Below are 24,805 nucleotides of genomic sequence, written 5' to 3'. Positions count from 1 at the left end.
GAAAAATCGACTAAATCTAATTATCTAATGAACTTTTAAAACCAACGAAATGACGAAGTTCCTATTTAGGAAAGTTATAGTCCACGGTTAATATACCTATAGGTTGATGCAATTGTTCAACGATCTAAGTCAACTTAATCAACTAACCAATTGATTTTACGTTAAATCGATAACTTTAATTAATGATTAACAGTGATACAACTAGAGGTATGCTAAGTACTCCCAATATTGAATTTTGTATTCTGAGTCTCATTAATTAAGATTATGTAAAGTAATATACTTAAATTTTTTATAATTTATCAGTTAACTTTTTTTCTTATTTAGTATTCCACTCATTTATCATATTGATTTAAAATTGATGTTCTATCGTCCTGTGAATTATTAGTTACCTATTTCTTATTACGTATTATATTTATATACATAGATACTACCTAGTAGCTATATATTATTAGACTCATTTGAAAAATGAGACAATAAAAGTACTTTTGAGGGGTTACGGTTTTAAATTGTTAAACTTTGTAAAAAAAAATATATTTCTTTAAAAGTTTCTCATCAAGGTCAATTATAGATTTTTTATTTTTACTTAAAAGTTAAAAATTTATCATTTATCAGTAAAAAAATGTTTAAGTATCCAAACGAAAAATGATAATAGTCGACTCTTCTAATCAACCATTATACAAGGTAGGTACATTATAATGTTACATAAATAATTAAACAATATGTATTTTATTCACAAAATGTGTATTGATCATTGGTAAATTAATGTATTTTGAATGTATTACTACATTAAACAATCGACATTTTATCTGATATACTCAATCATAATTTATACATTTTTTTTTTTATACTATTATCTAATAGTAGAAATTCTGTGGTTTGATATTCAATCGTCGTTCTTACAACATTCCGTGTACGTTTTTTGGGAAGACGCTGATAATATGCGTAAAGTATTACGCCTAAAAATTAAACTTAAATAAGCGACTCTTGATCGTCAACTAAGCCAGTCAGTCTCAGTTAATCACAATTCTATATTTTTCCGTGAATAAATTATCAAGAACTCGGTAGGTTGTTGTTTTTAAAACGTAACAATCCACGTATTCGACCGGTTTTCTGTTTACGACAAAAATATGAAAAATATTATAATCACATAGTAATAATAATAATAATGACGATAACAATAATCTTATGATATTTTTAGTCATCTCGTGATAAAAACTTCGCTAGACACGTCTGTGGGTTAACACTGTTAAACAGATGTCGGTATGTTGACAATCTGCCCGACATACAAGTCTGACTCGTCGAATCGTGTTCGGATATAAATAACAAGTCGGCGTTTTATAATGATACGTGATCTTGTGTAATAATCATTGCAAAAAAATAAAAATTATTCGTACATAGAACAAGTATAAGAATATATTATTAAAAGCGTCATGGGGTCGAGAAACGCGGGTAAACAATGTACGGCGCGGACGTGCGTATGGAGGTCAGTTTGAGAGTCGAGTCGGAACGGTGCACGAACGAACGTTCGCACGTTAAGGAGGTCGATGTCGCGAGGCGGACGCATAAAACGATAAAACTCAAGAGCTAGTCGCCAGACCAAGACGTCGTGCGAGGCGTCGGCGAGTCGCGCTTGAGAGGAGGTAGCGCGGTGTACGTGAAATGATTTACGGTCGGAAACATGACGCGGTACAATAATTAATTACAAAAAAAAAAAAAAAAATGGTAAAATTTACGACAAATACGATGAAAAAAATGGTGGTGAAAATCCCGTATCGCCACGACATTAATATTTAGCCGCAGCCGCTGATAAATAACGATTTTATTGTCTACGGCCCTTAGCATACGAAAACACTCGACACTGTTTCCACGCAAACACACAAACGCACAACCGAGATCGAAAACCATAAAAATAATATATTATCGGCGAATTGGCTCGGACCAGGGATAATAATAATTATTAATTTATGTGAATCGTATTGAACGTAAAACTGCCGTGTGTGTGCGAATGACAATATTATATACACATATTTTGTAGCGGTCGGCGCGCCGCAGTGGTTGTTGTACTGTTGTAGTAGTAGTAGTAGTAGTAGTAGTAACTAGTAGTAGTAGTTGTTGTCGTCGTCAACTTGTCGCTACACGACGTCACTACCGCGATTCGTCTGTAGTTCTGCCTAGCAGTAAGTCGTGATCCCGCGAACGTTCTGTATGACACCAACTACCGATACGAGTGATACGACAACGACGACCACATTACTATATCACCATATTGATCGATTTGAGATATTAATAATTATATTATAATGTCACGTTGATTACAGCCGTAGTCAAACCATCCGAACAGACGAGTCGACAACTTCATCATTTTGTGTACGGAGACGGAATCCTATTCAAAGTACCTCTACGCGTGTTCGTACGACGCGTTAAACGAACGATTATATGCGTACGACGGAAAAAGGTCTTATCTGTATGGTCATTATCGATTCGGTCATTACGTTTGTTCACGTTACCGAACAGTAATTAGTAGGTACCCATACCACAGATCAAGACCATTGTCTCGAAGGTAAATTTTAAAATAAAATTTAACAGTTAAATGTCAAATAATATAATGTGTACACAACAGAGCATATTTTAAGACTTTTTTACTAGGTGGCACTATCACTATAGTCTATAAGATATAAACACTAGGCCAAATATCTACTTCGGGTACCTTTTAAGTTTTTGACTTGTGACTGGGTATGAGGCACATTCATTAACCACAAGGTAGCACTAATTTTTCACTGGGTGGCACTCATGCCTCCCATTTTATATTTTAAAATATGCTCTGGTACACAATATTGCATTGGGTATGATAAAAAAAAGAAAAGGAAAAAAAAACCGGAAAGTTTTAATAGAAAATTCTTATTTTTAATAACACAAAATAATTATTACAGCTATAATATCTATTGTTCTATTCTTTTGTTATTATTTATTTTTCAATATTATTTGCTTGATCAACTAATTGATGAGATCATAAAACAAGCGTATTGTTTTGTGTTAAACATCATATTATTAAGTACCCATAGTTTGTTAAGCATAATTATTGGCACAACAAAAAGTTTGATCTTACCTATAGTTTTTTTAATTATAAATTGACAGAACAAAAGCAAAAAAAAAAAAAAAACTGAAACTTCTAGATTTAAGTACAAGTAAAAAAAAAAAATTATTAAATTATTTTAGATAAATGTAACCTTTTTAAATATTAGGATATAGCACTTTGTTAACAATAAATAATTTCATATAACTAATATAAATTTTCAATTATAACTACTTAATTTAAACATTTACAATACATTTACAATTTTTTCTTCCTCATTATTGTTTAAATTTATGGAGTCTTGTTTAGTAAAGAGCAACATTGCTTTAAACGTCTCTAGTATAAATTTAGCAGCTTCTTCTGCTGCTTTATCTTTATTGGTTCCATATCCAGTAGTAATTGTGACTGGTACAGTTGTCACTTGTACCAACATAGCATATTCTTCATCTTGGCCTATATTATTTTTAATATCTGTTAAAATTGATTTTTTATTTATTTTAATTCTAAATAAAAATATGTTTAATGTATACCTTCTTTTTTTTGAACTCCCAGACACACATAAACTGCTTGGAAGCCTAGTTCCTTACATAAAATATTCAATTTATTTACATTGCTTGTATTTGGATCAGAATTTTCAATATATTGTACCATTTTCATTGTATATAGTTCTAGCTGTTGATCTATAGGTGTTGGATTATCCTTATTCTAACAATTACATACATTACTAAACTATACACATCAAAGTTAATTATAATTGTTTTATTTTATAATATGTACCTCAACTAATGGAAATATTGTTGTATCTTTTAATGTTATTTTATTTGCCATTGCTATTTTCAAATATGATTGAAAACAATATGCCGAAAACCATTTATTTGATATTTTTTCATTTTTTTCATTATATATAGCAATGCATTTATTTTGTTCATAATCCTTGAAAATACATCTATTATTAATTAATTTGTTTTATACTTAAATTGGATACAAGGTATTTAAATTACATTACCTCCGTTGGTAATAGTGTTATTGGGTATGCAGATTTTAGTTCATTTAATTTGTCTGCACCAATGTCAACAATCTTTTCAAACATCAAATGTGCGGCCTTACGTTTAGCTTCTTTCTTGGTACGAGCAGTTCCTAAAAATATTATATTTAAAAAATTAATTTAACTTTAATGATTATTTAGTACCCATTGTTTGTAAATGAAGAATTTTGCAAATAACTTTGTATAATATTGTTTTACGTTCCTTTTGATTTTTGTTTTCTTTAAAATTGTAGAATGGAGGTGTCCATTTATAAATTATGCATAACTCTTGCAAGGCTCCAATAGGATTCATATTGCAATGTGCAGTTTGTACTTCTTTATACTTAAATTGTTGCCTAAAAATGTATTTATAAAATATAAAAAAAAAAAATAGTTTTAAGTAGTTAATTTATCTTACAATTTTTCATCGCTCATATCTGAATTAGTTTCATCTATAATTTGTGATCCTTCAATGCTACTTAAAAATGTATCATTTTCATTAACTTCAAAGTTATCAATGGTGGTAGATGTTATCATTTTATCATTATTGTTCAAAAAGTCTATTTTAAAATCAAAAAGTTTTTCACACATTCGGGCAGCAGCATTTTGTTTTGCTTCTTTTTTAGATTTCCCATCTCCATAAGCTTATTCAATAAAATCATGATATATATTTATTTAAATTGGATGATAAAATCAATATTAGAACTACCTTTAATATTGTATACTTGACACATGAATGTAAATCTTGGATTATGTGCATGTCCAGTAACATCTACAAGTAAATATGATACAACAAATGGTTTTTTTTCTTCACCACGCATAGCCCATTCATTTAATAAAGAAATAGCGGTTTTATTTTTTTGTGTTTGAGCAATTATTATTTTAGTCTCATGTTCACTTTTATCAACATTTGTATCATTTAAATTGTGTACATTATTTGTTATGTGGTCCTCATTTTTAGGCATATCACATTTTGATGATATATGATTATCACGACTATATTTTTGGTTCAAACAGTATTGATCATGAGGGTGGTGTTTATATTTATAGCCTTTAACTGATAAGTTATTTTTATGAAATTGCTGTAATGGTAATTGTGTATCCCATTTATTTATCTATAAGAAAAACAAATTAATGTTGATAATAATTCACCTAATAATAGTATATATGTTTTATCTGGAACACTTCTAAAACTATGAGTATGTTCATAAAATATTAAACACTAATAGAAAAGTATATAAAAATACTAATACTAAATACATAAAATGACTAATAATTGATTGAGAATACCTCAGAGAATATGTTATATACGAAATAGTTTAGCAAAATATTTTTACTCTGGTAAATTTTTGGTACAAAAATTAATATAATCATTTTTAGATACTAAAGCAAAATTGAAGTACAATATTTATGTATTTATGTTAATACATTTCCCACTTTAAAAAATGTCTTCTACTTTTTTGAAATAATAGGCTGGTAATGAACCAACATACATTAATAGGGATATATTAATATTTTAAAATTTGACAATGTATTTATTTATTTATATTTAATATAAACACTATACAGCTTTTAAACTACAATATTTAAATAATAGATACAATTAATAAAATTTATTCATTTTTAAATAATGTTTACAACTAAATAAAAATAAGTTTTTAAATAATTGACAAATGAACAAGTTGTACAATATAATTCACAATTTATAAAAAAGAGAAGAAGGGTATTACTTATTATCTTAAATAAAATTATGTAATTTCTGTAAATTTTTGGTAAATTAATTTTGTATTTAATGACAATATAAAAATATATTTTTTTATTATTGTTTGTGTTGATAGGCAAGGTTTAGTGTTTATTTATTATGTACTATTTTATTATTGAAAAATATCATATTTATAATTTCTGATACTAAAATAATATATTATTTATTTAAAAATAAATAAAAGCTATTTATACATTTATTAATAATTATTTTGTTATTAATTCAATTATTTCTTAATAATTACTAGTTACCTATAAATAATATTATTGTGTATAATATGTATTAATATATGTGAAAGGTTTCAATTGAGATATTTAATATTTAGTTAAATAATAAGAAAATATTACTAAATAAATTGCGTTTTAAAATTATATAATAAGATTACTTATGCATAAAATTGTATTGGAAAAAAAACAATGAAAAGATATAAAAAATATTCTGCACATTTTATCCCTAATACTCAATTATTAATTTATATATAACTTAAAAAATTAACAAACATCCAAACATTTAAAATTAAAAGAAGAGTGATAATTGCATTGATTTTATAATGATATGTGTTTATTTTGTACCTTTGTATAAAATAAGTAGTCAATAAAATGCTTCAATTTTCACTAGGGTATGGTTTTGGATAGAAAATTGGATCTAGCTTGTACTTTAAATAAGTCAAAATTAAATATTCTCAGTATTTTTTTTTTTTTTAACTGAGAAAAACCATTTTAAGAAACGAAATTTTTATGTAAATCCAATATTATTGAAAAAATTGTTTTATAACTATAGTTACTAAAATGTTGAGAGCCATTTTTTATGGTTATTATTTTAAATTAAAATTTAACGAAATCCATTATAGTGTTTTACTCAATAATAAGTACTCTATCCAACACCTTATGTACAGTAATGCAGTACCCATTTTTCTACCTTTTTAATTTTTTATAAAAATTAACATTTTATCTCAGAAAAAATCGGGTACTATAAAAAATAATTAGGAGTTACATATTTACCTTAATTCAATAAGTACTTAGGTTACTTAACAAGCACAATAGATATGTTATTAAAATTTAGATATTTACTTTTTTATTCACTTCATCCATTTTATTAGAATTTTTATTTTCATAATTTTGTTCATTTGATATAAATTTATTAGCTATTATTTCTCTAAAGTCATGATGATTATGGCTTTTCTTTTCAATACTTTCAACATCTTCAGTGACTGGAATTATGGTATCTAAATAATTAAATATACATAATAATAATATTTACATAATTACATCATTTATTATTGTTAAATATATATCTGTAGTATTAAATTTTTTATGTAAATAAAAGCTTGGTAAAAAAATATTATGTTTGAATCCGGATAACTTGGTAAGGCTTAACACATTTTATTATATAACTTTATTAAAAACAATAGTTTAGTTTTTACATATTTAAAATCTTAACAAAAGTCTAAAGTTAAAAACTCAATATTCTATATTTAAAAGAAATGATGACATATTCATAGAACAAACAGAAGTTTATTTACTTGAATCTATGTTGTTTATTTTGCTGTTGTTAAAAAAGAACAATTCTAGAAAATTAATATTTTTTATGTTCAATTTAAAATTATAAAAATATAATATTCGTTTTCAGTTTAGTTCTCAAACACTTAACTTAAAAATTTTATTTTTTAGTCATGAAATTGTGTATCAATACTTTATTAGTAAAAAATGTCTAAGATAAAATAAAATAGTCATGAATAAAAATGTATTAAGTAAATAATATGAGTTTCAAAAACACGTCTTTGCTAATTGTAATATAAAATACTATAGTAGTATAGTTTAATCTTATTAGGTACCTACCTTTATTTTTTATCATTCTGAATATTAATTTGATACTTATTAATGAAGAAAAGCCATTATTATACTTCTTAACAGAAATTAAATCATATAAGCTGCACTTTAATACTATGAACACTTAAAACTGGTCGTGTAGATAATCAATAAAATAAATCTGTATGTATTAGTTTAATTCAGATCCGTATATTAAAGTTCTAAGTTTAATACTAAGGCACATGTTCTTTGTTTTACCTACCTAACCTATCTTATTAGATATCTCAATGCCTGATAAGACTCAATTGTATACAATTTTTGGATAATATACGATTGCGAACGGATCTTTTTCCAACACGATTGCAAACGTTTTTACCTGTCTTTAATCGTGCGTTGTCAGATTTGGTGTTTGTCAATTACAAATTTTTAAGTGATAATTTAAAAATAATTAAATTATATAAGGGTTTTCTGATAATAAGCCGGGCGATAAGATAGGTAGGTACGATGTAGAATAGATACTAACGTATACATTATATAACAATATTAATATTTATATTTCGAAAATTGTTTTAATTAATCAACATTTTAAACACTACTTATCATTTTACATAATTTTATTTTAGTTTGTAACGTAGTTATAATGTAACATTGTATTATTAATATCAAATAGTTTATATTAAAAAAAAATTTTTAATTGAATTCCCAAAAAAATAAAACATATTCAGAAATCATAAGCTTGGCAACGTAGCCTAAAAAACGTTTATATTGTTCGTTTTTCGGCTATAAAAACAAATTCTTTTATAGGCGACTTTCGTTCGCAATCGTATTATATAAAAGGTAAAATGTTCGGAATTGTGTTGCATCCTAATTTTTCAGTGGACATTGAAAATAACGGTGGAACTGACACACGCACGTAATATATTATTTACACATACAAAATGCGTATCTTATATTTATTTATAAATTATTTGATTAACTGAAATAAGTTAAATCGATTAGAGGAAGGCGAGTTGTGTTACGTAAACTTATTTAAATTAATCGAAATGTGGGTACTTACTACCTACTACAGTATTACCTATGGAATTATGAAAGTAATTAAGATTCAGTCACGTTTGATTTTTGTACAAGCCATAAAGACTTTCCAAGTTTTATCTTAATACAAATAATACCGTCGTTAGAGCATCAAATAGTTAACAAAACGATTGTAAATTAGGTACTTGATATGTATTTTTATCTTCGTATTTCTTTTTTTTAAATTATTAGTAAAAATCTTTTATTTTATTTTTATATTTTCGATTCACTTCTATGAATAACAAACTAATTAAGCGGATAGCACCACATCCTACTCTATATTTTATTTATAATGATATTGTAACTGACTAAAAAGTACAAAATCATTCGAAATTGATAGGTTTAATTAAAATTAATTAATAACAATCATTTAATATATCAAAATTGTCATCATAAAATAATCATAACGAATATAATATATATATAAAGTAAAAACTGGAATGACAATCACAAGTGCACTATAGAATAGACTTCGTGAATCATGATGATCGAATTTATCTTTCGAATTACATATTAATAAGTTTAATATTTGGTATGCATAATATACTCATAAATAGTTAAGATAGAAAATATATAGTATTTATAGAATTTAGATCAAATAGGTAGATATTCCATTAAATTTCACAGGTATATTATAGAATAAGTAGGTAGGTATTTTATCGTTATTCATATTAAAATAAATTTTATTATTTTTATTTTTATCTACTAATTTGCGTAAGTTAAATACTTAAAATTAAAATAATATTACATATTATTGTCTTACATGCAAATTATAATTAACGATAACAATTCTAAGTAGGAACATAGATCCATATTTTAAAACAAATAAAAAATTACTCATTGAGTATGTTTACAGAATAGATAAATAATTATACTTGTATGTTAGTAATTATTCATTTAACCAATGAAATTTTGTTTAAAATAGAAGTTACATTAGATTTAAAACCTGTTTAGATATTTTTGACTTGGTCATTATTAATGAAAACAGATATTGACGCATTTCTTTTTTATTAATGATTGAAAGCATTTTCACCACGTGACATACATTATTAAACTTCCGCAAAATCCTAAGACATATACGTATAAATATAGTATAGGTAACAAAGCATAGTATTCAAATATATTTCGGATTCATATTTTTTCTTTAATTCACTCAAATATTTTTATATTGTTTTAATCTATTAATGTGATAATCCATATTTTTTATAAAAATATATTGAAAAATTCAAATAACTCATTTAAATAAATAATGTTATATAAATATATAGGTAATAAGAAATTAATTAGAGTTGGTTTAATTATTGCATAAAATATCTTATACTTGTTAGCAATAAGTATTTTTTAAAGTAGGTACTATAACTAATTTTACATAATATTTTTAAATTTATTTATAAATATGTCGCTGTGCTATTTTATAATTCTTCAATAACCATTTATTTAGTTTTTATTATTATTTGTGAAGTGATAAACTTGTGTGTTAATAACTATCATCGTATAAAAAAATTAATGATTCAGCATATTAGGCGAAAACTAAATAATAAATAAATTTACATTTTGACCTAAAATAGACTAGGATAAGGTGATCAAGACAGTGATCAGGTTTATTTGTCTCTTATAAGTTATAATTGTTTATTGTTCCTATTTATTTTTCGTATTTATTTAAAATTTTAAAATATTATATTATTATACATATGTGTATCTAATATTGATTACTGAGTGCTGAAATCATCTTAAAAATAGGTATCCTTGATTTCAAAGATAATATTTTTATTATGCTGTAGTATTTGTATTTTTTACCTAATTGAATATATGACTATGTACCTAAATAAAAAATTATTTGAATATTACATTTTTTATTTTTATAATCGTTCGTTTTATTTGAAACGAAGTTAAATTATAAAGTTGCAAAAATGAAATATAATATAATAAAAATTATAAAATATTCCATCTAGTAAATCTAATTAGACATTGAACGATTTTTTCTATTTTATTTATTCATATTTTTTTATTTACCGACATTGTTATAACTATTATTCCAATTATTTGTCACAATTGTCCACCTCTTAACTTCATGTGACAGTAGCATGACGTGTTAGTATTAAATAGCGATTTATTGTTAGTGTAGGGTTGCATAATGATTGTGGCTTATGTTTTTAGAGTTCAGGGTTACATGCGCATGTAACGTATGCTGGTCATAATCTCATGATAAATTAAGTTTAATTTCAAATATTAGTGCTGATATACGTATTATTTAATCAATAATATCTTGAATGCAGTGATTATTTTATTTTTTATCACTGATCAAATTAAATACTATATAATTTTTAACTTTTAAAGACACTATATTCCACATATTTTGAAAATTTAAATATATTTACCTTATAAGTAAAATAAAATAAAATAATGTAAATTCGTGTTAAAAAAAAAAGAAAAAAACCTCTTGAATATTAATTATGATTATTTATTAACTTGATAGCATACACTTTTAGTAATATATTTTATATACTAATATATTTTGAGTTATTTCTTATTATTTAAATAATGTATAATATATTAATTTGCAATTAAAATGCGTGTCATTTGTGTCAAACATTTTTTCTATGGCCTAATGTTGTAATCTCCAAGCATAATTTATAATTATTATCGTTATCTTAAGAACAATTATTAATATCTTAATTGATAAAAGAAAATAATATGTGTTGCATATTGTTAACTGTTCAGTATAAAGTATAGATTAGTTCAAGTTGTATGGGTGTACATTACATACACTTGAATATTTAAACTGTATGCGTCTTTAAAATTTTATAATATTGCGTTGCAGTAGAAGTGATACGATAAATAAATTACGGTATTATTTTTAATTGTATTACTATGAAATTTTCAATTTTGTTTTTTCCTTTTTAAATTATTTATTTTCAATTCGATATTGTTTAGAAATCACTTTAGTTGTGGTCGTGCGCCGTTTTAATTAAAATGTCCATGTTAACTGTGACTAAGAAGACGAATATAGAAGATGATTCTGCACTTCTATCTACAGTAACTACCAACAGCATGTTAAATCAATTAAGAACAGATTCTGATTACGACGAAGAAGACGATGAATTAACTACAAGACCTACACCTACTGGTAGTCCTCCTCCAATGTCTGTGACTACTGCTAAATCTGCAGGTAGGAATAAATTATTTTTAATACACAAAGAATTAATCTTATTTAATTTCACTCAATTAAAAAAAAAAAAATTGTATGGTTAATATTATATTATTTTTTATTAGATATTATATAATATAGTGTTACGATTAATCACAATTTTAATTATTAAAATACCGTGTCAACTTATATAGTTGGACATGCACCCACGTAGGTACCAAAAGTAATAAATTTACATTATAGTGTAGATATACTCAACAGAAATGTCTTCTGTGTAATGGTAGTGGGTAGGTTACGAAAAAATACTACGATGAGCCTTTGGTAATTCTATTTTTAAAAATCATGACAAAATATTGTTTTTTTGCCAACTATTAAAATGGTGGTCGGTGACATGAATAAATAACAATTACTGTATAGTCTGTTCTCGTTTGTGATGTTCGTATTTGTAATATTAGTGCTACGTAATCACGCTTTTTGACTTTTAAGCATATTTATCGTGTAATTTTTATAAATATTTATCATAAAAAATCAATTTACTTATTTATAAAATACTTTTTTGTATTTTTTATAAAAATAAAGTTTTTTCTTAATGAGTATTGATAACAATACGGCCCAGGCCGCTACATCAAGTATAATCGAATCACTATTTTCATCAAACATTTCATCGAATATCGCCGTCTAATTGAGATTTAATAACCCCCATTAAAACGTTTAAAATATTTCAAATTTCCAACAACTGATATGGCGTGTTCAGATTCAGATTCTGATCAAGAATATCCACGTAGATGGAAGGACCTTACAGATTACTCAGACGATGGTGAAATATAAAAATTAATCAAAAATTATATTTGTTTGATTATTTTAAAACGTCTTGATTGTGCTTAATTAATCATTCTAAACAAATTATGTTCATATGTACGAGTACTATGTACAATTATTTATTTTTGTCTCTTAAATCAGGTAAATTTGTTTATCTTTATTCTATATTATACACACGTACCTGCAATCTACATATTATTATGTGTTTCAAGTATAATGTACTTATTGCGGAACGTGTGTACGTGCACGTGATGATAGTACAAGGTGACCCAGTACCGTGCGTAAGCCTTCAACAGGTTCAACTGATAGATACCCCTTTACACAATCATAGAGTAACCTACGTTATCGCGTATAAACACCAGTTATCACATATGTTTGAATCGATGTTTATTGTACACATTCGCTATTATATGTTTGATGTCATATTTTTATCATTTTTGTTGTGTATATATATTTTTTTAAAGTAAGCACTTTTTAAATATATATAATTTGTAAATGTCTGCTCATTGACATAGGTATAGAATAGGTATGTTACTAATGTAGCAAAATAATAATACTGATGTCAAAATATATTATGCCTAGGTATAGTATTATCTAATAATATTTTATCTGCTCATAGACAGTGACGACGATGAAATAATGGCTTCATCTCCGCCTCCACAATCTTCCTCTGCAGGTTTACCTGGCGGTAATATGACTCCAGCAACTGGTGTAAAATCAGCGGCTGATATAGCATCTGGCGGTGGTACGTCGTCGTATCATATACCACAGTTCCCCATCGAACGCATAGAAAGCAAAATGGCAGCCATTAGTAGCAGGTTAGAATTGAGTCATTTAATTATTTTTAAATGTAATACTATTTTACTAAATCTATGCTTGAACGTTTTTATTGTAGTATTGGCGTTGTACTATATTATATTTACTATTAATAATATGGTAGTTGCTTAACTGCTTAAGAGTATGTCAGTAAACTATTTGCTTTTTCTCTCTGATTTAAATGTAGCATTGTAAATTTTTGTTCAGCAAATCCAACCTTGTATTAGGCTTTAATATTTGAGTGAATTGATTTATCATCAAATTTAAAAATAAGAATATTTTCTGTATTCTCAAGTTAGCTTTTTTATGATATTTAAATTTTAAAACAAGATTGACGATTTTTAAATTGTAACATTTTACATAATCGTAATTCTTAAGAGAATGTGTTGTTTTCATCTTACTAACGTACAATATACACAATTTGTATTCAGCAGAATCCATTTTGTATTCTTAGTTTTAATACTACAGTAAATGTAACTGTTAAAAAATTTAGAGGTAAAGATATTTTTTGTGTTTTTTCGTCAATTTAAAAAAAAAATGTATAGTGAGTTATATGTATGTAAAATATTATAATTCAAAAATGCTATTTATAATTCATTTTAAAATTAAAACACAAAATTATCGATGATAAAATATAGATTTTAACTTTAGATCTGACGATAGAGAAATGACTGTAAAATTAAAACTAACATTACAAAAAAAATTATTTCTATTGAACACAAATTTTCTATGTAATACAAAAGTTTCTAAGACAAAGACAACACATGTAGGCATACATGTCCTTTTAAGATTTAAGTTAAAAATAGTATACTAGTACGTGGTTAGTGTAATTTTTAAACATCTTTTTCCTATTTCATTGCATATGCTCTTTTCTGTTTGACATAATAACCAATCGTTTCAATGTCATCTTTGTTCCAAAATTATTTTCGTCGTTGTAGGTAATTGATTTTTATTATTATTATTGTACACTGATACAAAGGTATCATGCACTAGTATTAGTAAGTGCAGTGGTGCATTTGTAAGTTTTCTTTTCATACAACGCCACGTCAATGTATACCGCACCATTTAATATAATTACGATTTAAGGTGCCATGTTGGTAACTGCCTTGAAAATTGAATCAGTATTGGGAGACGGTTGTCGCATAAGTTTACTGTGTACAGTAGCCTTCCAATCGCCATATCGTAGCACGACGTTTATACTTACATGTCTTAGCGTCTACAGTGTTGCTGATGCAAATACTTTCCGTTTGTTTGAAATTTAGTACAATGGTATTTTTGTAGTTCAAAACGTTTGTGAAAAATAATATTTAGACTCGAGTATCGATTGAGCTTAATAATGTTTGCTAATACGGACCAACAGCAAATTTGGTGTCAGGAACGATTATTTTATGTCGGGTAGGTTTTTTAGAATCATTTATACGATTTTGTAGTATTATTATTGTTTTGTATCTACAGTATTAAAGATTAATCGCACTTAGTTTTTAGTGATAGTTTTCTTAAGTAAGACGTTATTAGATATTTTTATTTAATTTTTATCTGATTTTTAATGTACGCATACAATTTTAATACAAAATTAATTTATTGTGAACTATGGTGGTTGTATCGGAACTATATAATATACCGAACTAAATGTTTATAAATACTGATAAAATAAGAAAATTAAATAGCTTGTTAAATTTTTTTTCAACTATTGGTGATTAAAACTCATATTACCTTATTTTATATACTTTTAAAATAGCTATTATTTTTAAAAAACACAACATGTACAAAACACTTACTTTGAAAAAAGATGATTAATTTTAAAATTGTTAATCTTATCTAATGCTAAAAATTTGTTTTGAATAAATAAAATTTATTTTATGTTTAATTATTATACAGCAATAATCAATTGTGCAAATAGAACTTGGTATACATTTTTTTTTAAATTGTATATTTGTTCTTATCTTCTTTAGACTTTAATAGTCTGCTTTTGATGTTTTTAGAATAACGATTAGTAAATACATTTTTTAACTGTCAATAATTAATAATAATAAAAATAAAAACGTTTGAAATTGTAATATGTCTATAAAATCTTACTTAAATTATTGATTTCTTCGATTCAAGTAAAATTTATTTAGGTATTTAATACTGATATAGGTAGTGCATATTTTAATGTTTTCAATTTCGATTAAATATCTTTGTATGTATTGGATATTAATTGTATGTTTAATGTTTTTCGAAGACCTCTTTCTGAAGTATTAATAATAGAACAATACGATTTTTTTATTTAATTATTCATGGTATTTATGTATTTTAATTATGTGGGCTTCATATTTGTAGCGTATGTATGAAGTTAACATATAAATAAAATTATCGATGTAGTCAGTAAACGCACCTAATCAATGTAAAAATAATTTATCTTATTTTTAAATATTTTGTTATTAGTAACTAATTTCACATAACTTATTAATTTTCATAGTTAATGATACAATTGTGTATTTGTCTAAATATTACACCTACAGCTTTGTTTATAGATAATATATTATGTTCTATATTCAATGTCTTAATGCTTTTATATGTATAAATATTATTTATGTTTTTCTTATGCTTTTAGCTTTTTATAAACAATTAAATAATAATTCAAACTTGCTCTGTTAGTTTTACTTTTTGGATTGAACTTTTTAAATATATTTTAAATTTTCTTGTTAACTTCTTAAATGCTATTATTTAATATTTATCACATTATTATAATCTTAGTAATATTAGTTTCCAAATATTTTTAAGCAGCTGAATAAACTTATTTATACATATTGACTTGCGTGTAGTATGTTATAATTTATAAGCAATAGTTAGTTATTAATATCTATTATTAATTATTTAATAAACTAATTTTAGATTGAAGATCATAAAAATTTAAAAAAAAAATGAAAATATTATAGGTTAGCTGCTTTTACATATTAATGTTGTTATAATTATTTCCAATAATAACAGTAATAAATATTAACTGCTATTGCTATTACTATTGCTATTGCCAATAAATATTTAAAAACTTGAAAGAACTTAAAATATATTCAAACGTCATACAAAGAAGGTAGTAAAGGAGGGGGTGTTTATTTATTTAAATTTCTTATTTTATCCTTGAATTGCTATTACAGCAATATACGTGCTGATTTATTTGCCATTACCACATTCTTTTATATAAGAATACAGAATAACACTAACTGCATATTATCAGCCTGTTTTTAATTATTTTATCGTTATTAATGTACACGCGTGTTATGTAGTATACTAGTCTATCTTATTATCTTATATAAAACTAGTAGCGTACCTATACAGATTTGAAGCGAGTATGCAGTTATAAATAGTTTTTAAGATCTAAAAAATACTCTTTAATTTTAAATTTAATATTTGGAAAATGTAGGTAGTTGATACGAATGTACGATAAGCTGATAACTTAATTTACGATATAACAGGGGTCTCCAAACTACGGCTCGCGGGCCAGATGCGGCCTCCGAATAAGTTTTCACCGATCCGCTAATTAACGGCAAATAATATTCTAAAAATATGTATATTGTATAGCTATGCACTATTTTGCTTATTAACAAATTTAAAACGATCTATTTCATAATAAGTATAAAATTTTTTTTAGAGTTAAGTAGTTAATTGTTGTAACTTTTAAGTACCGATATTCTTATTTTTTAGTAATTTTTCTATTTTAACACTACAATAAGTTCAACCGCGGATTCAGTCTCCAATATGAGAGGGGTTAATTAAAAAAACTTAAATATACAGGATGATTCACCATATTAAGCGTTCAAGCATACTCACTCCCTTTTATCCTTAAATATATATATATATTTTAATTCTGGTTTTTGTAATAAAATTACCATTTAAATAAATGATAGAGCCTCTTTTTCAAATGAGAAATACTCCATTTTTACGGTAAATTGGTAAACAAATGAATTTTGAAACGTTAATACATATAAATTGAAATTCAAATGAGTAATTTTTGATTTATTAAAATTTGTATCAATTAAGGACAACAGTAGTCTTACATAAAATATAAAATAGATATAAAATTTAGTCTAGTACTTATTATATATATTTATCTTAATACATTAATAAATGTTTGTGAATTAGAAATAGTGTTTCCAATAATAATATTTTTGTTGTTGTATACACAAAAAATAAAATTATTACGCTATAATATGGCCAATAGTTGGTGACGGTCGAAACTATCGCTTCTCAGTCTCAAATCTGCTATAAATAGTTATTATTTTCTTTAAAAAAATTATATTTATTAATGTTAAAACATTTTAACATTTTATGTCTACTCACAGCCAAAAATTATAGAAAATTAAATTTTTATGTTTACATATATTAAATAAATGTTATAAGTCTCAATGAAAAGCCCAGAAAATGAGCTGTTTCTTATTAGTTTTTAGTTTATAAATTATAAGTATAACAATGAAATTTATTTATAATTTACTATTTGAACTTTTGGACTCTAAAATAAAAGTAGTTTTAATTTAGTATGAGATATAAAATTTTTATCGTCATTTTTTATTTATTTATTGTTTTCATCAAATGCTAAACCATTAATTACAAAATGGAACTTTAGTTATAGTGATTATTGATTATGTTATTTTATATTATTTTCACTCACTTATCACATAAATTATTATTTTACAAAGTACAAAAATAAGTGTTGTTTTAAAACGATATTGAAATTAGGTACCTAGGTATCGATTGTAAATTACTATATCGGATAATTATTTATTTTTTTGTGGTCTTTGACCGTTAGCTTATAATTAGGTATAATGTTTTATTATCATCTTACAATATTCGAATTCGGTGGTTCACTTTGATAAAATTAATTATTATTCAGGAATTTTGATGTTCATAATACATATATTATGTAAATGTTTTCTTTTCAATTTCGCTTTTGTTGCCAAATTTCTGTAATTGTCAATACTACAAGATGTATTGGCTAAATATCTATATTTATTTCTTTTTTAACAATGTTAAAAATATAATTTAAGTATATAATTAATTATGTTTTGATTTTTTTTTTTTTTTGATTACTTTGAACTATGTAGTTTGGCAAAAGAAATGGACGAAAAACGAGCTGCCGCTGCAGCTTTAGGATATCCACAGTCAACTGTGAACAAAGATGATCGGAAATTGTATGGAGATGGTATAACTATTTCAGCACCATCGTCAACTACTGCCGGAATCGAGAAACACCTACCACCATCCGCTGGTGGACAGTGGCAACAAAATCTAACAGAAGATAATGAAGGGCAATATGATTTTGTGCCACATTTCCAACGAGTTAGCATTGGCGGAGAAGATAACAATGGGGTAATAATTTAACGAATAAGTCGTATTATATTTTACATATTAAGTTTAAAACAAATATTATATTATTGATTATTAACTTACGTATTAATAATATACAATTAATGTATATTATTTTTTTTAAATAATAGTATCCATTTATTATTTAGTAATATCTTGTTCATTTGAAGACAATATTTTCTCTTAAAATGTACATTAAAAATATTATAAGCTGTAGGTGATATCGATACAATTTGATTACTATTTTTAGTTATTTCAAAAAAAATACAAAAAATATAGCAATACTTGAGTTGTTTTAAATCAAGTAGGTGCCTATAGTTAGTAGTACATATATACAACTGTGAAATGTATTTCAACATAACAAAGAATATTCAGCACTACGATGATTGGTATTTATTATTAATTTTATATCTACCCTTTGGCATTTTTCTTTAAATTTTTATTTTATTTTACGATTTGAACTAGCAATTTAACCTTATTAAAATAGCTTATGATTTTAATATACTACTAAGAATTAAAATCTTAAGTAAGTAACTGACACTAATATCACATAACCCTAGTCATTGCATTTTTAAAATAAACAAAATATCGAACAGTGGTTTATTTCTATGTAGATGGTACTTAGATAATCGATGTAATTTAAAATAGCTAAATAAATATATTCGGATAAAAACAAAAACCCACGATTTAAAACCATACTTTTTTTCAAATGTCTGTAAAAACTGAAATAACTAATATTTACAAACAAAAGTAGCATTTTAATCAGTTTATTAAAATTATAAATTATAAAAACAATTTATTAAGAATAACCATGATGACTAATAATTATTAAAGTAATTTTTGGTTTAAGTAAATTAATAATAAAATAAAATACTAACTTGTATTTTTGCTTAAAATAATATATTTACATCTATTTAGTACCTACTGTTTAATAAATTATATTTTATATTTATTTAACATTAAACATTATTACAATATTATTATAACTTATATTATAATATCTATCGGTAAACATTAATTTACGTCGTATTATAATATATTAATTTCACAGAGAAGCGAATTCAATTATTTTTGAAAATCGAATGATTGTAAAATCTATTGTACTAATTGGCTTTAATCGGCAGTTAATTTAGAGAAAACTTAAAACAATATAAAATAAACCTCTTTGCACCCGTTTACGGTTCCTGAACGATATTGATTATTGTTATTATAATTGGTAATTAATAATTATGAATCGTTTAATATAAATTATTTTACTATTTTATAAAATGTTTGGCAAATTCTTCAATACCAAAAATGGTCTTAATACAATAATATAATTGTAATTTTTATAATCATATTATAACACATAATTTTTTGAATTCTCTTTAATAGAATTTATTTAAAATAAAAAAACTGATATCTATCTAATAAGAAACAATAAAAATGAGGCTTGTGATATAGATTAAGAGTTATAGATTTTTGATAGCGTAGATTATAATTTTATGAAATTAGTATACAAATACAAATTATTAATATGATTCAATATAAATTATATGTATATACTATTTAATATTGTTACTATAAAAATAACGTGGTTTTAAAAAAGGTAATATCTAAATGTCATCATAATTTAAACTTAAAATGCATATAATAATAAAATAAAATAGATATTTTTTAATTTGAATTTGAATTTTAAAAGTCGAAACAGAATAAGCATATCTACCATTGAAATATAGTTCTTAAATAATAATAGTTCTTTAAATTAAAATAATTTATTTTGAAAATTCTTAAAAAAACAGTCAAAAGTTATGAAAATCATATTATAGCATTTAACTATATATACATTTACATATATATAACCAAATACCTCAATAAATAAACAATTTTTCATATGTTCTAAGGACTAAGATTAATATTTTTTGATCTGCAAGAACTTTATTATAATTCATATATGTAATTTTTTTAAAAAAAGTATGCAAGTGGACATTGCTCTGCTGTATATTAGGTATCAAGTGGGAAGAGTAAGTCACTATTAGTTCCCACAAATAATGTTTTTGAATTATAACAAAATAATTAACATCGTTATTTATCCTTTAAATAAATAATTTCGTCCAAATTTAAATTTAAAACGTTTATAAAAAATAATCGCCTTCAAATATTTTTTTACATTTTATGGTTTAAATATAAGAAACATATGCAGAATCTTGTATTGTGTATTTATTTTTTTTTAAGATTCTATACGACTATACAAATATAAGAATACATTTTGTAGATCTTTTATAAATTTTTTAAGAATTTTAATGCATCGAAAGTTATTGAAGAAACTAAAAAAAAAAAAAATTTATCAAGCCTGTTAATAGTTCAAAAATATTCAAAATTTTGAAAATCTTATTTAAAATATAAAATTTTTTAGTATCTATGGTTAGTCTTTTTTGAGTTACACCAAAATATATGATATTAATTTCTTAGATTACTGTTTATAAAATTAATATAAGTCATTTTCAGAATAAATATTTATTGTATGTTAGATGACGTTCATAAATTTAATATGGTATATTATGCAGATATGCTTATGAGTTATGATATAGTACATTTTTTATTTTGATATTGTCAGCTGTAACAATGAAAATTATTTGATATTAAGATACAATAATAATCAATAGACAGAGTTTTCAGAAAACATTATAGATAGTGACTGCGTTCAAGGGTTTAATTGTTGCGTAGGTACTTGCATTTTCAGAAATTATATTTTCTATTAAAATAATCATTTATTATTTTAATTCTCTTGATTGTGATACTATCAAAAACGCCCTATTGAGTAGCAATTTTTTTAATTTTTCAATATTTACATAATATTTTTCCGATCTAAAACCCTTAAACTCTAATTTAGCCAATCAAAACTCTACTTGGACGATATAAATATATATATATATATATAATTTTTTGTATAATACTTTTGTGATTAAAACTTACTTTTTTGGCATTTGTTATACGTGCATATTATAGTATTTTCGTCAATCATCGACAAAAAGAGTATTTTGATTATCTCTTGCCTCAGCAGTGTAATGTATATTATCATAAAAAATATTTGTTTGTCAGATAGTGGAATTTATTCTATAAAACGATGGTTGATTATTCATAAAGTTATGTATAGGCGTATAGCTGTAAAAAAATCTACCGACAAAAAAGAGTAACTGTTTTAATAATATTGGTGACGTTAGGTAGTTTGATTATAATAATATTATGATGACTACGACCGTGGTACATACCATGTTTTTATGTTGTTAATTAAAGTATTTTTTTACTTTCATCGTAATCAAAATTATCCTGTTGCCATTGTTGTTTCTAAGACTGCCTGTTTAATTTTTTCATGTAGGTCCCTTTGGAAGATTTGCATTGGTCATCACAACAACTCATGGAAGCGTTGCATATTAGAGAACGTTATATGCGAGTGTCTCATCAATCTTTTCCAAACATTACGTCGAAGTTTTTCCACAAAAAGCATCCCAAGTCACAAGGAGATCCATCGTCACCGTCGGCAAGTAATGCTTCGGCGCTTCACTCTGCAGACAGCGTTACTGACGTGTCCGGTAGCGGCGATCCGAACAACAGATCGGAAATCAGACAGCCTTATCCCAGTGCCCGAGTAATCAAGCACGAAGACCGTCAATCTATCGCCGGTAGGTCCTATGACCACAGTGCAATTTAGCATAGTGGGCATTTATTTTATATCAACTGCAATTAATATACCTATAATCAATGTCTGTAGGTATCTATTTACAACAGAATATAATAATATACATATACCTAGGTGTCGTCGGGCGTGTGAGAAAGTGAGATTACCATACTACCAGTTATAAATATTTATATTATATTAGAATATTATTTATTGCGGTTTTCCAATTGCGCGTACCTATGCACATTTTACTAGTTGTATGTTCATATGATAATTACAATTTAAATATTATGCGTGTTTGTGTTGTGTGTGTATATGTGTACAGATATCCAGAAAAGAGTCTCTGTTTCTGATCTAGGAACGTCACAATCTAGAAAATCGTCGTATAACCCGTGGGCTGACCGACGAAGTTCGACCATGGACGACGCATTTACCGATCAACTATTATTCGACATTGCGTATGGCCAATACGGTGCGTGCGTGCGTGTTTGATGGACGATCTGATATTATATAATAATATACATATATTTTACATATATATTGTAAAGAATCGTCTGATTTGTGTATTATGTGTGTTGGTGTGCTTGTGCAACAATTTGTTTATTATACCTACTCTGATGCATTAACATAATATAAACGCAATTAAAAAAAAAAAAAAAAAAAAAATAGCTCTAATTGAAAAAATTTGTAATACTCGAGTAGAATTAGTATTTTGTTCTTGTATTTTTTTTTTTTTTTTTTTTATTGAACACTAGAATATTATATACATGTCGCCTATAATACATAGAACAGTAATACTAAATTATGGTTTTTTTTTACTTAAGCATATCACACTGCCACCGCGTGTAGTGAAAATATAGTTTCGTATATAATATATATTTATTACATAACACCGCAGCCGCCGCATAATTATTTTGTATACCAACAAAATACATGCGAATAATTTCCGCACGCTCGTAGTAATAATTAAACTGTTCGTTAATAGTTCAAAATTATTGTTTTTAACGAAACCTCATATTTAATACATGTACGATAATAATATAATTAAATGCATTATCGTTATTACCAAAATGAGGTGAGGACTGCTCTTCGAATTTTTTCTAACAATATATGTTTTTATTTAAAGTAACATCATCAGTATCTAATCGGTGTATTATATGTATGTATACATAATAATAATATATGTATATTATTTATACCAATGAACCAACATCATACATTAACTAGTGGTACATATAATATACCATAGAAATTATACTAAATTGGTTTACCTTTGACCTTTGTGACTTAGTATAAAATCTATGATATTATATACATACGTATACATATACGTGTATCTCGCACGCTCTAAATTATAATTTATTGTTTGTTTTGTTCACCAAATAATTTTTATTTTGTCTACAATTTTTTTATATACAGGACATTGTTAATAACTGCATACCTATATTTTTTCTATTAAATTGAATTTGCAAAAAATGTACAAGCGTTTATCTTGTGTAACAGACCATCCGGTACATCCGCCAGCTAGTGTTGGTGACCCATGGCAGTGTGACTTTCCACCATCACTGGGCTTTACAATCCGTGCGTGTGACGGAGTATTTCAAGTCTACAGCAGTCCCGACTCTGAGATTCCAGTTCAAGGATTCCCGTATCCTAATTTGGAGACATTTTGTCGGGACATGCAACGGCTGTGTACAATGATATCTGACGGACCATTGTAAGTAACAACAGCGATATGTTCCTACCAGTCTAACAACCCAACTGAAGTATCAAATATGTTCTTACTATTGAGTTGGTATATTATTAAATTTATTTTCTGTGTAACATACATAGAAATAGCAATTTCACTTGTTGTGATTATATTATTGAAATTAAGGTAATATCATTACCTATTATTATAACAAAAGTTAATTTATTTTTATTTGTTGGTTATTTATATTTATTAATAATTTCCTTAAAAATAAAAATGTTAAAAAACAGCTTCTGACATAACACGCACAATTGCATTCTTCATAATTGTTATTATACTTTTAATTTCAACAATATAATTACCTACTATCTTTACCACAAACATTAAACCTTAATCAAATAGTCAAACATACTTTTGTATTTTAAAAGTTAATATAATAGCCGCAAAACAATAATTTAAAATCATTAGTTAAGCATTTTCTTCAGTTGGACTGAATTATTTGAACTTAACTCACGTTTAGTCCCCAAATACTTTTAACTTTTATATCTATTTTTTTTTCAATTCACAATTAAAAGAATAATATTTTATAAATTATA

General features: G+C 25.2%; 2 protein-coding genes across 6 annotated transcripts in view; one reads left to right on the top strand and one right to left on the bottom strand.

Annotated features, from left to right (window-relative positions):
- Positions 1 to 2,138: 2,138 nt before the first annotated feature.
- The window catches only part of LOC112596754 (AMP deaminase 2), a 29,094-nt gene continuing 6,427 nt past the window's right edge, over positions 2,139 to 24,805 (top strand). Inside the window, exons 1-7 of one of the 5 annotated variants that reach the window (XM_025342532.1) lie at positions 2,139 to 2,560; positions 11,673 to 11,907; positions 13,325 to 13,523; positions 18,600 to 18,864; positions 22,220 to 22,523; positions 22,878 to 22,991; positions 24,023 to 24,236. In XM_025342532.1, coding sequence (XP_025198317.1) covers positions 11,712 to 11,907; positions 13,325 to 13,523; positions 18,600 to 18,864; positions 22,220 to 22,523; positions 22,878 to 22,991; positions 24,023 to 24,236 — 1,292 coding nt within the window. In that variant the 5' untranslated portion in view covers positions 2,139 to 2,560; positions 11,673 to 11,711. Of the gene's footprint in view, positions 2,561 to 11,484; positions 11,587 to 11,672; positions 11,908 to 12,436; positions 12,704 to 13,060; positions 13,232 to 13,324; positions 13,524 to 18,599; positions 18,865 to 22,219; positions 22,524 to 22,877; positions 22,992 to 24,022; positions 24,237 to 24,805 lie in introns of those variants that run through there. The other 4 variants (XM_025342533.1, XM_025342534.1, XM_025342536.1 and 1 more) reach the window with 4 other exon arrangements.
- On the bottom strand, positions 3,313 to 7,906 carry LOC112596755. Its single transcript, XM_025342537.1, has 9 exons — positions 7,698 to 7,906; positions 6,930 to 7,084; positions 4,807 to 5,212; positions 4,516 to 4,741; positions 4,263 to 4,453; positions 4,080 to 4,210; positions 3,851 to 4,006; positions 3,604 to 3,778; positions 3,313 to 3,544 (listed from the first exon to the last, which is right to left on the bottom strand). The coding sequence occupies exons 1-9, from the start codon at positions 7,711 to 7,713 to the stop codon at positions 3,321 to 3,323; spliced, it is 1,680 nt and encodes a 559-aa protein (XP_025198322.1). The 5' UTR covers positions 7,714 to 7,906; the 3' UTR covers positions 3,313 to 3,320.

This window comes from Melanaphis sacchari, unplaced genomic scaffold (assembly GCF_002803265.2).
Source record: "Melanaphis sacchari strain LSU unplaced genomic scaffold, SCAv2.0 Contig34_pilon_pilon, whole genome shotgun sequence".
Lineage (NCBI taxonomy): Eukaryota > Metazoa > Arthropoda > Insecta > Hemiptera > Aphididae > Melanaphis > Melanaphis sacchari.
Note: the sequence above shows the minus strand (reverse complement) of the source record. Positions and strands in the feature narration are given on the sequence as shown.